Genomic DNA, 15,075 nt, shown 5'->3' on the forward strand with positions numbered 1-15,075 from the left:
GATCTCATGGTATTAAACATTCACAGTTATTCTCTTCAATTATGCTAAATAATCTCTGTCCTTTAAACATCAATGGATAACTCAGGTTTTAGAAATACATATAATTTCATTTAATAGATTAAACAAAGCCTAAGCAGAAGTCAAAACAAATCCAAGGAAACTTCCTAGGTCATCTGTTATCTTTTGTTGTTGTTTTTAGTGAGAACTAAGATTTAAAAATTACTTGAAAACCTTGCTCACAAAGATAATGCTTTGAGTAGAAAGAATAGTCTAGTTTTGTTTGTTTGTTTTTCTCTGAACCAAGCAATTAACAGACAAATAAAAAGGCTAGCTATTCTCATTCACTGAGGTGTTGTGATCAGAACATCATTCTTGATTCATCCCAATAAATTACTGGATATATTCTTGTGTGTATATGTGTACCTATGTATATGTTTAGAGTCAGGGGAAATTCCTTAGGGCAGAAGTGGGGCACGGATGTTATGACTGAATATTAAAGGGAATTGAAAGGCATCTCCAAGAAAATCAAAGGAACTGAATTTAATTCTCCTTTCTTATGATCCTACTACTGTGCCCCCAATACATTCACGCTTCTACTTGCCTTTGTAAACCAATTAGTAAGAAGTGGTCTTCATGCAATGAAACCATACTTTGTAAACTATACATAATGAGGAATTGGATGCTTTTCTCATGAAGAAATAGTGGTAGAAAACAAAAGATATTCATTTGTTTTTTTTTAATTTTTGTGGTATGTATATATATATATAAGTATATATGTATATGTGTACATGTGTATATATATGTGTGTGTAATCATAGAGGTAGCATGGTGTGGGCAGAGCCACAAAGATCTTAGTTTAAGCTCATATTGTCATAATACTGGCTATATGACCTTGGCCAAGTTACTTAACCTCTCAGTGACCCAGTCAACATCTAATGTAATGTGAAGATGTTTTATATATATATGTATATATATATATATATATATATATATATATATACACACATATACATATATATGAATACATATTATATATAATATATGTGATTATGATCTTACATAGATGTGTATGTATATATCTTTATATATCTTTTACAAAGGTATCTATCTATCTATCTATCTATCTATCTATCTATATCATCCTTTATTGATTCATCACATAATGCAGAATGAGGGTATCACTATGTTGTCAAAGTCTATGCCAGGTGAAGTGCAATCTCTGACCATGTTTTTAAGGCTCAGTTCAAATCCCATCTTCTACAGAGGACTTTTCCCATTTCCTTCAGCTACCAATGGCTTTCCTTTTGTGATTATCTTCTACTCTCTCTCTCCTTCAATCTCTCTCCCCTATACACACACACGCACACACACATGTGTGTGTGTGCGTGTGTGTGTATAGATAGATATAGATAGATAGACAGTTGGCAGATACATGGATGAATGGATATAGATATATCTATATCAACCTCTCTATTCCTGGTAATATGCAGCTAGATGGTACAGTAGCTAGAGAACTGGCTCTGCAATCTGGAAGACCTGTGTTCAAATCTGGCCTCAAACACTTATTAGTTGTGTGACCCTGGACAAGTCACTTAACCCTTCGTGCCTCAGTTTCCACATCTGTAAAATGAGCTGTAGAAGGAAATGGCAAAACATTCAAGTATCTTTGCCAAGAAAACTCCAAAAGGGGTTAGAAGAGTTGACTGAAAAGGCTGAACAACAACATCCCCTGTTATATGGATTTCATGATTTTCTATGACTAAAAATATTACATATACATAATATATGCATATGTATATATACATATATACACATATATTCCTATATATGCATTGTTATGATATAGTATATCATAGCATGCCATTTCACATTATATTATATTACATATTGTATGATACAATAGCAGAGTATAGTAAAATAGGATATGGTATTATGCATACCTACTTATCCATGTGTTGTCATTTCTATTAGAATGTAAGTTCCTTAAGAGTAGAGACTGGTTTTTGCCTTTCTTTGTGTCCCTAGCACCTATCATATTTTGGACATAGGCAGTGACTCATAAATGCATATTGACTAGATAACTGATCAAGAAGACAGAAAAAAAAAACTTTGAGTACTGGTTCAGTGATAGGATGTACACCTGTCAGCTCTGGATAGACCTGGCTAAGAAGCTCATTTTCAGATGGCTAGTCACCATATTATGAGGTTTGCTTTGTTTTGTTTTCTGTTTTCAGCCAGAGCAAATCATGAAGTCCATTTAATAGAGAATAGAGAGACTGAAATGTTCCTTGGGAGAGGGAATGCCTGAACCAAAGAAAACATTGATACTTAAAGTATCATAAATGGATAAATAATGCATTGTTTTTCTTATCTATTTCCCCAGATTTGGATTTTGTTTGTATTGAATCTATATCTCTACTGGTATTGGGGGGAGTGGAATGGTGGTGGCAAATCTGATCTGTAGTGCTTCTTTCCACATTTTTCAACTGACTAGATTGACTGTGCGAGCTGAATGCCCAATGCACCTTGAAGACTTTCCAATGGATGCCCATGCCTGCCCATTGAAATTTGGAAGCTGTGAGTTACCTCAATTTTAATTGTCTATGCTTTTGAGAGTTCTAAGACTCAAATCAGACATGTCTGATAATGAGTACGCTGGTAAAGTACTTTTACGGTTTTTAAAATGTAGTAGTCTATACATACCAATGACTTTTCTATATATTTTTGGAAGAGGAAGACATCAGTTAGCTAGTGGAGAAGAGAACTGGATGAATAAGTTGAACTTAGAAATTTCACTTTAATGGAATATGCAGGCATTGAATAGGGGGTGAGGATGAGGTCTTATATATATACATATATACATAATACATATACACATATATACATGTATGCATATATGTGTGTGTGTATATGTTTATAGATGTATATGTGTATATATATATATATATATGTATGTATACACACACAAACGTATATAGATTTACCAATACATCATTTATTCCCAACTCAGATTGATACTACAATGGTTTGGTATTTATCCACAATAAAAAATTATATATAATCACCAGGTTGAATTATAATAAGGGAAAAACCTCCCACTAAAAGGATGACCTAAACCTGATCAATGTTGCAAGGGCAAAAAGATCTTATATTAATCTTGCCCATGAGTAAGTCATAGACCCATTTGGATATACAAAGGAATTTATTTCATTATAAATACTTTTAATGATATTCAGTATTTAACTAGAGTGCCTTATATTTTGAAGCTCACCTAGAAATTAATAGGAACCTTATTACTTTTGCCCTTTTTAAAACATAAAATAAGCAAACACATTCCTTGTCTTCAGAGGTTTTGCAAGGGTTCACTTCCCAGAGACATGCATTCTCTCCTCCTCCCACATTTCATTCTGAGTTTAAGCTGATACTATTTGATAAGCATATGTGTCTACATGAAAAGTAGGTCATGATATCCTTGTCCCTGGCTTGTCTATTAGGGGAAAAATGGATGTGGGCACAGTTCACATGCTGTCCTACTCTGTAAGATGGTCTTCCTGAATAGCTATTTTTGTTGAGACATATGATCCATGGAGGAAAAATAGGAGTAGTATAGGAAGGTATCAAGAGAATATAGGTTAAAGGCTCTCTTTTAGATTCATTGAGCTACCATATTGGAAAAGAACCCAAGAAGGCATATCACTATTCTTTAGACAAGACTGCACTCAAATTCATTTACATCAACCTCAGCTCCTTATAAAACACTTTAAAGTCAAGCTGGAAAATACTCTAAGCTGGCATTTAATGATCCTCTGATCATAAGAAATGGTTATTACAGCTTAGTCTTAGAAATTCATATTTCTTGATCCAGTCCAGAAATCTTTGTCTACAGTGAAACCTCTCAGTCATATCTTACATTGCAAGCTGGAATTCTGTAGTAAAATTTCCAAGAAGCCACTACGAAATGTTTGTTTGGAAGAACTATTTGTCATTTGAAATCTTTTTCTTAAAATATTCTCTTTGGCAGAGAAGTGTGTGTGTGGGAAATTCTATCTATGCCAGTCTCTACCTGGAACAAAGTGTTAACTGCCACACTGTTTTCTGGTGAACACCACATGATGCAAATAACGTCTTTCAATATCATCTATCCATTAGGTCACACGCACATGGAATTTCTCAGAAAACTAGAGTGCCTATCCCCAATCTATAGCACTCAAATTGCCATAATTTTATAGAAAAAAAAGGATTTTATAGAAAAAAAGCTGAAGAAGAATTAGAGAGGGAAGGTGCATTAGAGAATATACATGACAACTCTTCATTATTTTACATAGAGGGAAACTGAGGTTCAGAGAGGTAATAAAACTTTTCCAAGGTCACAGACAAAAGAACTTGGATTTGAAACTGTCTTTTGGCTCTCAGGACAGAAAATTCCTGACTATAGCACACTCTGTAGTACCAATATGGGAAATATGCACACCCTTAGAAAATCAAATGCTTGAAATAATTCACCCCTCCAAAAAACAATCAAACAAGAAAATATTTAAGGACAGGTGATGTTGGATCCTCCATCTGAATTATATTTCAGACACAGCAGAGCCAATGTTTACTCTGTCAGTGTTCATTGTATTTAGATTCCTGACTAACCCCTCTTCACTTCCAAACATGGTACATATGAGTTTTAGAGCAAAGGAGGTTGTAAAAGCATTCCGTAGAAAGCATCAACATGATTGTCAGGAAAGCCATGCAATAGCAAATGGTGAAATGAAATCATAGTCAAGAGCCCTGACTTTGGGCAAACAAATTCACCTTATCATCACATGTATATGCTGAAAGTTTAGACTGCACAATTTCCAAGTTCTTCTCTACATCCAATATTCTATTATTAATCTATTGGTTTTTCAGATGTCTAGATGACTGTATTTTTTCACTAGCCTGAAAAATGCTGTGCCTTTATTTTATGTTGTAATTTATAGTTGCTTGAGGATAAGAAGTTTACTTGATTTTCTTGGTAGGCTGTCAGCTGTTTAACTGTCATGGGTTATGATAGAGCAAATCAACCACCCTTGGACTCACGCAACAGCTGCCACACCTCAAAGAGGATACTTTTGTGGCCTGGTCAGGATGGACTGGTCCTGGTCTAACAGGGGCCTAAAATTAAAGAGGGAAACCTTCTTATTAAGGGAGTGCCTTGGACAGATTGTGGACTTCACTTGAATTATCCAGGCCAAAAAAATTCCTTAACCTAGTTCCAATAGGGGGGGGGCGGAGCCAAGATGGCGGCTGGTAAGCATGGACTAGAGTGAGCTCCGTACCCAAGTCCCTCCAAAAACCTATAAAAATGGCTCTGAACGAATTCTAGAACGGCAGAACCCACAGAACAGCAGAGGGAAGCAGGGCTCCAGCCCAGGACAGCCCGGATGGTCTCTGGGTGAGCTCTATTCCACACGGAGCTGGGAGCTGGGAGCTGGGAACGGAGTGGAGCAGAGCCCAGCCTGAGCGGCGTGGACGATCCAGACCAGAAGCCTGGCGGAGGGGGCCCTAGCGCCCTGAATATGTGAGCTGTGGCAGTTACCAGACCCCTCGACCCACAAACACCAAAGACTGCGGAGAAGGTTAGTGGGAAAAGCTGCAGGAGTGGAAGGAGTTCTCGGTTCGGCTTCTAGCCCCGGGGGCAGCGGAGGTGGGGCAGTTACAGCTGTTGTTACTTCCGGCTCCAGGCCCACCTGGTGGGAGGAATTAAGTGGCGGATCACAGCAGGGGTGCACAGCCTGCCGAAGATCTGAGCCCAGTCTGGACTGGGGGTCCTTGGGGAAGGAGGAGTGCGGCTCTGATAGAGCTGGCACCTCCCCCCCAAACGTAGAACATAGAACTCTGTAATCTACAAGCAGTCATACCCCACTGAAAAACTCAAGGGTCAAGTTAGTTGGTTGGGAATATGGCCAGGACGCGAAAACGCGCCCAGATTCAGTCTCAGACTTTGGATTCTTTCTTTGGTGACAAAGAAGACCAAAACATACAGCCTAAAGAAGACAACAAAGTCATAGAGCCTACAACCAAAGCCTCCAAGAAAAACATGAACTGGCCCCAGACCATAGAAGAACTCAAAAAGGATTTGGAAAAGCAAGTTAGAGAAGTAGAGGAAAAATTGGGAAGAGAAATAAGAAGGATGAGAGAAAACCATGAAAAACAAGTCAATGACTTGCTAAAGGAGACCCAAAAAAATACTGAAAAATACACTGAAGAAAACAACACCTTAAAAAATAGACTAACTCAAATGGCAAAAGAGCTCCAAAAAGCCAATGAGGAGAAGAATTCCTTGAAAGGCAGAATTAGCCAAATGGAAAAGGAGGTCCAAAAGACCACTGAAGAAAATACTACTTTAAAAATTAGATTGGAGCAAGTGGAAGCTAGTGACTTTATGAGAAATCAGGATATTATAAAACAGAACCAGAGGAATGAAAAAATGGAAGACAATGTGAAATATCTCCTTGGAAAAACCACTGACCTGGAAAATAGATCCAGGAGAAATAATTTAAAAATTATTGGACTACCTGAAAGCCATGATCAAAAAAAGAGCCTAGATACCATCTTTCAGGAAATTATCAAGGAGAACTGCCCTGATATTCTAGAGCCACAGGACAAAATAGAAATTGAAAGAATCCATCGATCGCCTCCGCAAATAGATCCCAAAAAGAAATCTCCTAGGAATATTGTTGCCGAATTCCAGAGCTCCCAGATCAAGGAGAAAATACTGCAAGCAGCCAGAAAGAAACAATTTGAGTATTGTGGAAACCCAATCAGAATAACCCAAGATCTGGCAGCTTCTACATTAAGAGATCGAAGGGCTTGGAATGCGATATTCCGGAGGTCAATGGAGCTAGGATTAAAACCTAGAATCACCTACCCAGCAAAACTGAGTATCATGTTCCAAGGCAAAATATGGAGTTTCAATAAAATAGAGGACTTTCAAGCTTTCTCAGTGAAAAGACCAGAACTGAATAGAAAATTTGACTTTCAAACACAAGAATCAAGAGAAGCATGAAAAGGTAATCAAGAAACGGAAATTGCAAGGGACTTACTAAAGTTGAACTGTTTTGTTTACATTCCTACATGGAAAGATGATGAGTATGATTCATGAGACCTCAGTATTAGGGTAGTTGAAGGGAATATGCATATATATATATATATATATATATATATATGTTTAAGTATATATATAAGTGAATGTGAATGTATGTATGTATCTATGTGTATATGTATGTATGTGTATATATATATATGTAAAAGAGAGAGAGCAGACACAGGGTGAGTTGAGGATGAAGAGAAGATATCTAAAAGAAATAAAATGATGAGAGAGTAACATACTGAGAGAGGGAGATAGGGTGAGATAGAATGGGGTGGATTATCTCCCATAAAGGTGGCAAGAGGAAGCAGCTCTATGGGAGGAGGGGAGAGGACAGGTGAGGGGGGAATGAGTGAACCTTGCTCTCATCAGATTTGGCCTGAGGGGGAATACCATACATACTCAGCTGGGTATCTTACCCCGCAGGAAAGAAGAGGGAGGAAGATAAAAAAAAAATAAAAGGCGGGGGGATGATGGAGTGGAGGGCAGATGGGGGTGGAGGTAATCAAAACAAACACTTTGGAAAGGGGACAGGGTCAAGGGAGAAAATTCAATAAAGCGGGATGGGTTGGGAAGGAGCAAAATGTAGTTAGCCTTTCACAACATGAGTATTGTGGAAGGGTTATACATAATAATACATGTGTGGCCTAGGTTGAATTGCTCAACTTCTTAGGGAGGGTGGGTGGGAAGGGAAGAGGGAAGGGAATTTGGAACTCAAAGTTTTAAAATCAGATGTTCAAAAACAAAAAAACTTTTTGTATGCAACTAAAAAATAAGATACACAGGCAATGGGGCGTAGAAATTTATCTTGCCCTACAAGAAAGGAAAGGAAAAGGGGATGAGAGGGGAGGGGGTGATAGAGGGGAGGGCTGACTGGGGAACAGGGCAACCAGAATATACGCCATCTTGGAGTGGGGGGGGGGAGGGCAGAAATGGGGAGAAAATTTGTAATTCAAACTGTTGTGAAAATCAATGCTGAAAACCAAATATGTTAAATAAATAAATTGCATTAAAAAAAAAAAAACCTAGTTCCAATAGGAAGCCTCTAGCCAAAATATCCAATTGAGTGGGATATTGTTACAATTTACTTGAACACCATGTAAAAAATGCTTATGAGGCTTCTGGAACAACAAAAGCCATATGTTGGCATGCAAAAAAATGAAGAAAGCAGGTGTTTTCTTTAGAACGATCTACTAAAATGTGATTGTCATGGCTAAACTTATGTTTGAAGCTTGTTAAGAAAAAAGGACAGGTGCATGCATGTATGTATCAGGCAAGGCAGGTGGTGGGGTGGGGTGGGAAGGGGTGGCGAACCTGAGGCCTCAAGGCTCTCTAAATCCTCAAGTGTGGCCCTTTATTTGGGATTTGTTCTGTGAAGTTTGGATTCAGTCAAAGAGCAACACTTGAGGACGTAGAGCGCCACATCTAGCCTTGAGGCTGTAGGTTCCCCACCCCTGGGTTAGGGTGCACAATTCAATAATCCTCATAAAATAATAACTTTATTTTTCCTTGGGTGAAAAATCATAATGGGATAGGATGAGTGATGAATTTATTTTAGAAGAGAATTTTAGAATTTAGAGCTTGACCTGGAAATATCTAGTCACATAGTTGGGTGCTTGAAACTTTTCCCCCCATCTTGGTTGTCTGGTTGTTTGCTTGATTGATTCTCTAGGACAGAAGTCATTTTTTACAATAGATCTTTCACTTGCTTTTCCTTTCCTCAAATAGTACCAGGGATAGAGACTCCACAACTTCTTTGAGAAATCCATACTATTATTTTATAACCCTGGGAATAGTGGCTCTGTTGACAAAAGTCCTAGGGTCAAATTCTATCTATGATATTACTGGTGTGATTTTGGGCATGTTTCTTAACTTCCCTGTGACTAATTTTCCTCATATATAAAATGAAGGAGTTTGACCAGATAGGATCTGTTATCTCTTCTATTTCTAGAGCCCTAATTTTGGCAATTCTATGATCTTTTCTGTTTTAAGTCTTATTTCCTCTTTTATCATACACTAATGACTTAGACATCTAGTTACTATCTTCCTCATACATATCCTTCTACTTGAAGAATGAATTTCCTCCTTAACCTTCTTTTTCCCAGATTAAATGACACCAATTCCTTTAGCTTTTTCTCTATAGCGCCAACATTTTAAGCTTAGAAACGAGAATGTGTCACAATGCAAAAATGCTAGATTTGGAACCAGATTACCTTGATTCATGCCCTACCTCCATTGCTTGTTAACTGTGTGATATTAACCAAGTCAATGGGTCTCAGATCACTCATCCATAAAATGAGTTTTGCACTAGATTACTTCTAAGTTCCCTTGGACTGCTGAATCTATGATCATGTGATCCCTTGAAATTAGTTCAAAGGAAAGTACATAGTTTGCCACTTGCTGTGATACTCTAGGAGTGTATATCAAGGCATTCTTGATATGCTTTAAAAAGGGCTTTATATATTACTAACTGAAAAATGTGATTATCTCTATTCTAATCTGTATTATAGTAGCTGGGGCAGAAAACAAGAATAAGAAATAACCTACCTCTAAGTAAATTGCAGAATTTATGGTAGCTCAGGCTAATTACAGCTTGAGGATTATTATAGCTAATAAGATTACCAACAAGTTGCTAGAAAATGACACAATATAATTACAAAGTTGCTGTCAAATTGTACATTATATGTACATGCTTTTCTGATCAGTTATGCAAACAACTAAGAGGCCAGTGCAAGACAAAGAATCATAGCTTCCATTGGCTCTGTTCCTACTTGTGAACATGGAAGAAATCATTCTCTTTTGAGCTCTACCAATCTGACATGCACTAAACAGTGTCTTAATTATCTGCCTAACCTACAAAATAGGAAAATGTAATTTCTTTAGTATTTTCTGCTTTCCTGCATGAACCACCATCCCATAATAAGTGCTTAAGAAAGGCTCATTGATTGACTGATTTAATGTGTATTTGACCTTTGCAACATCTCTACATTCTACATGTATGTACATACATTGTACACATATACAAGACAGATGTTATCTAAATTTTGTAAATTTTTCTGAAGAGTGAGGTGTTTGGAATACATACCATACCAGGAGACTGGAGAGCTATACTTTCCCACAAAATAGCTGTGTAACCTTTGGGAAAACAATTCATCTCTGGAAAAAAATAAGGAGGAGGGAGGAAGATGGATGATCAAATGATCTATTAGATTCCATCATAAGATTCAATATTGTTCATAATAAGTAGAAAATCATCCACATTAAGAAGAGTTTTAGATAAGAATTGTTCGTCACTGTGCAGGGAAGTCACTTTTGAAGTGGGAACTCTAGTTTCTAGGTACTATATCTGTATTCCACCTAGATTTCCATGCCCTCCCCTTTGTGTGAATAAAAAGCTACATTGCGGAATGCTGAGAGGTGTAAGTCTCCCATTTAATGCAGCACATGCTAAATGCCTCACTGATTTAAAAATCAGTGAGGTCAAATTCCCAAATTATACATTTGTGATTCTTATATGATGCATGAAGTATCACTAGCCACTGTAATGATTCACAGAAAACTCTCTTTCAAGCATCTGTTGAATATACACTGATTGCTGACTGGTGACCCAGAAAAGAAGGGATAGGGAAGAAAAGAAAATGCCCTATTGAAAGATAATTAAACCTCATGGGTAACATTCAACAGCGTCACTCACCTCATTACAGTCAGGCCCTTTAAGAAAGCTTATAAAGAGGGGAAAACTGTGGAAATCACTAAGGGAATATACACCAAATTTTCAGTATGCTTTTTGCTTTTTTTATACAATTTTATCATGATCAGGAAAAAAGTGGCTTTCAAAGCTGGTTAGTAACATCTTATCAGTGTATACACACACCATTTTTGAAACTAAAATCCCAATTATATGTCCAGAATGGGAGAAAAAATCATAGTCTCGTTGTGAATGATCAGTCTTTGTATTTCTATATTTTGTTAGAAATGATTTATTCATCTCGGTTTTGATCATATGATTTTTCAACAATGGGTTCTACACATGAAATATGGGAATTGTAAAATCATATATGTTAAAATGTCCCAAGGAAGCATAATCTATTTTTAATGAGCAACAGTAAAAAACCTATTCTGATATTTTTTAATATTGTAAGTAAAAGTACTTAGAGAAATATATAAAGCAACACAAATATAGTTGTATTATTATTATCATTATTATTATTCCATGAAAATGCAAAAATAAGTGAAATTTCTTGGAAAATGAATAATCTTCAAGCCTCATTCTCTACATAAACATACATGTTAATTATATGTCAGAGTGAATACAGCTTCTAGTTTTTTAGTCTACCTTTCTTAATGAAAATACAAAAATGCATGTGCTGATAAATCACAATTTTTTAATATATTCTTAAGAGGCAGTGGGATTTAGTTGAAGAATCATTGTGCCAAGAGCAAAGGAGCCTTGAGATCTTTTAGAGCAGTAACCTAGGTGTGCTGACTGGGGCTTTGCCCCAAGTGCTGAATTTTTAGGGTATCAACGGCACTTGTCTTTCAGCAATGCAGAAATAACAGAGCTTAGTACTTAGTTAGCAAGTATGATTTAAAAAAAGACACTATCTTCCCTGCCCCATTGCTCTCTCTATGACTTCATGCTTGTGTTCAAGTATCCCCACACATACCATTCCCATAGACTCTCCAAAATTAAAGCATCTTTGTGCCGTGTGATTTATTGTTCTTGCCTTGTGTGTAAAAAATTTCTTAGATACATCTCTGAATTCTTAGTTTTCCCTCAGCCACATAGTTACTTTGTAACCAGCAGTAAGTCATAATATTTCAGGCCCCAAGCTGCTTCAACCATAAAATGAGGATAATAATACCTTATCTTTCTGAAGAGATGGGTTTGATTAGATATTCACTGAGTCCCTTCTTATTCTAACAGTTCTGTGACTTCTGCGATGTGACACATTATTCTTCTTTTCCAATTAGATGCTTACACTAGAGCAGAAGTTGTATATGAATGGACTCGAGAACCAGCACGGTCTGTGGTTGTAGCAGAGGATGGCTCTCGCCTAAATCAATATGATCTCCTTGGACAAACTGTGGACTCTGGAATTGTCCAGTCCAGTACAGGTGAGTAATCGTTCTGAATTCCAGAGTTCCTGGCCTGGAGGAAGAAACACCAATAGATAGTTAAAAAATTAGATAGTTAAAAAATCTTGTTATATTTAACAAGATGCAAGACAGTATGAAGCAGAGCTAAGGGCACTGTGGTCAAAGTTAAGAGGTAATGTTTCTTTCCCTATCTCAGGCACTGACTTGCTGCATGAGTTTCATCACATCTTTTTTCTTCTCTGGGCCTCTGCTTTGTCATCTATAAAATTAGGAGGTGAAATAAGCTATTTTTTAGTCTTTGTCTGCTCTATGTTCTAGGGAGGTTCTGGTGACTAGCTCCCTACTTTCTGAAGCATCAAAAGGGAAATATTATATTAGAAGAGTGCCCTCTCTTTAAACAAGAATGAGAGAACAGATTTACGGTCCATTGTTTGAGAAAAGGTCTGTTGCTGATCTTTAGGGTGATTTGGGTATGTTTGGAGTAGGTGGGGTGCCAGTCTTTTGTTGCACTATAATTAATATGCTAACGATAATGCTGAAGGTTTAAGATCTGGATCAGATGTTAATACACAGTTGGAACTCACTTTTCAAACTTGGGTGATCAGATTCCATGGAGGGGTTATCAAATCAGTGCTTAGTCATTTAAACATCCATTTTTTGTGTCTAAGTAAAATGGGAACATCAGTTCAACTCCCAAAAGTCACATTTGGATTCCAGCTCCTTGAGGAGTGTACCAAAAGGCTGACAGCCATGACTCTGCCATACCATTGCATAGGAAAGAGTTCAATTATTGATAACTTTAAAAGTCTTCAGCAAAATACAACATTTTTAATGGAGTTCCTTTAAAAATCTAATGATCCATCCATATGTATCAAGAGACTTATGTTTCCAAATAAAAATTATTTAGCAATAAAATTATTACAAAAAATAAAACAAAACCAAACAACAAAATATCACATATTTTTGTTATCTTATTTATGCTGCCATTTTTTAGAATTTAAATATTCAAAATGGACTTACATAATCCTCAAAAGATTAAAACACTTTAAATATTTCCCCTAAATATCAGATAACCCCATATCAGTATAGTTTCCCCTCCATAGCATTGTATTCAGTTTTAAGGCCTAATACAATATTCATTTAATTCTCTTTGAAGGGAAAAAAAAAGATAGCGTTAGAAATATTTTATTTTACAAGGAGAAAATAAATTAATTGTATTTGCAAAGTAGTATCTTAGTTCAAGTAAAACCTGTATCTGGCACATATCTTCTTCTTAATAAATGCTTACTGATGATATATGAATATATTTGGTTATAACCACATTTCATAACACAATAGTGAAAAGAGCGCTCAAACAGGAGCCAAAAGAGCTATTTTTAGTCCTTATCTTGCCTATATATGAGCTACACTGTGGCATAGTAGAATAAATATAAAGATAGAGTACCTTGAGTAAAATCTTGGCTTTATTACACCCTGACTGTATGACCTTAGTCATGAATCTTCCTTTTTTAAAACTCAGTTTCTTCATCTGCGATGAGATGGGTGGAATTTGATTATCCATAAAGTCCTCTCCAGGTCTAAATCTATGATATGGCTAGCTGTATGGCTTCTTCTCTTTTCTGTAGTTTGGCCTCCACATTTGGGGAGAAAAATAGGATTGGACTGGATAACTATGAACTTCTCTTTCTGCTACAACATGCTATGAGTATTTTGATTGAAATTGAATTTATTCTGGACATTTTAAAGAAATATAAGATCATGGAGATGGTAATGAACCAAATAAGGACCTTTTTATTATTTATATTATCAAGTCGTAGCTTGGACAATTCAGGGTTGCTTTGGGGAATAAGGGAGGAGTGACAAAATTCAGTTAGGTTTTGAATTGGGAAGCAAATCTGATTTATAGAGTAAATTATGTGGAGGTATTCCAAAGGCATTCTGAGCTTTCTTGGTTTCTTCTTTTCCTATCCATTAAAACAGTCTCTCTATGCACAATATGAAAGAACAAAATGTTTGAGTAAGGTCTCTGATGACATATTTCACATATCATTGTATAGCTTTAAAAATATTAAGACAACTAAGAGTGCCATCACTTACCTGCTGCTCAAGGGCCAGGAGGGATGCCAGATAATACCCTAATAAGGTACAGATTGTTAGGATAAGAAAGAGGAGAGGATAAGGATGTTTAGTCATTATAGAGCTTTCTTTGGATACAAAATCAGTTCAATTTTTCTCTTGAAAGGGGAGAGTGCCATTCATTTTTGTTCAACTGTTGCTTCTTGAAGATAAAAATTCTCTTATTAGCTCCCTTTAGTGACAAATTAAGAAGAGGATAGGAGGCTGACCAACATATTATTATTTCCAGATTGAATACATTTGATGAAAGTCAGGTTATTCTTTTGAATCAGTAGCCAACAAGATACAGCAGAGAGTCTAAAATGTTGAAGAGGTTTATCAGTGCACTTCTCAGTCTGGTGGAAAATCATGTATGATGATTAAATAAATGCAAGCTCATAGCATGAGATATAGCCTGAATGTCTGCACACTCTTATTCCTAATTAACCTATAATATCATGATGGATTTTGCATATAAGATTGTCAGTCCATAGCACTCAGACTCTTATCCAGATACTTTCCTCAAACACCATTCCAAGTTTAAGCCAAGTAATGTGACAATTTGCTTTTTAAAAAGTAATTTATCTACCAATTCCACCTAGCAAATAGATGACCATGAACCTGGAAGAAAACAATCAAGTTTGAAATAAATATCATAAAATCTATATATTAAAGATGAAGTCATAGACTTTTAGATTACAGAGTGACCCTTGAGATCATCATATTTTACTCAGGTCCATGAA

At 36.4% G+C, this 15,075-nt stretch overlaps 1 protein-coding gene across 1 annotated transcript in view; it reads left to right on the forward strand.

Annotated features, from left to right (window-relative positions):
- GABRA1 (gamma-aminobutyric acid type A receptor subunit alpha1) overlaps positions 1-15,075 on the forward strand; it is a 77,147-nt gene that overhangs the window by 32,909 nt on the left and 29,163 nt on the right. The window contains exons 6-7 of the mRNA XM_036752347.1: positions 2,495-2,577; positions 12,092-12,235. Coding sequence (XP_036608242.1) covers positions 2,495-2,577; positions 12,092-12,235 — 227 coding nt within the window. The remainder of the gene's footprint in view (positions 1-2,494; positions 2,578-12,091; positions 12,236-15,075) is intronic.

This window comes from Trichosurus vulpecula, chromosome 3 (genome assembly GCF_011100635.1).
Source record: "Trichosurus vulpecula isolate mTriVul1 chromosome 3, mTriVul1.pri, whole genome shotgun sequence".
In the NCBI taxonomy this organism is placed as follows: domain Eukaryota; kingdom Metazoa; phylum Chordata; class Mammalia; order Diprotodontia; family Phalangeridae; genus Trichosurus; species Trichosurus vulpecula.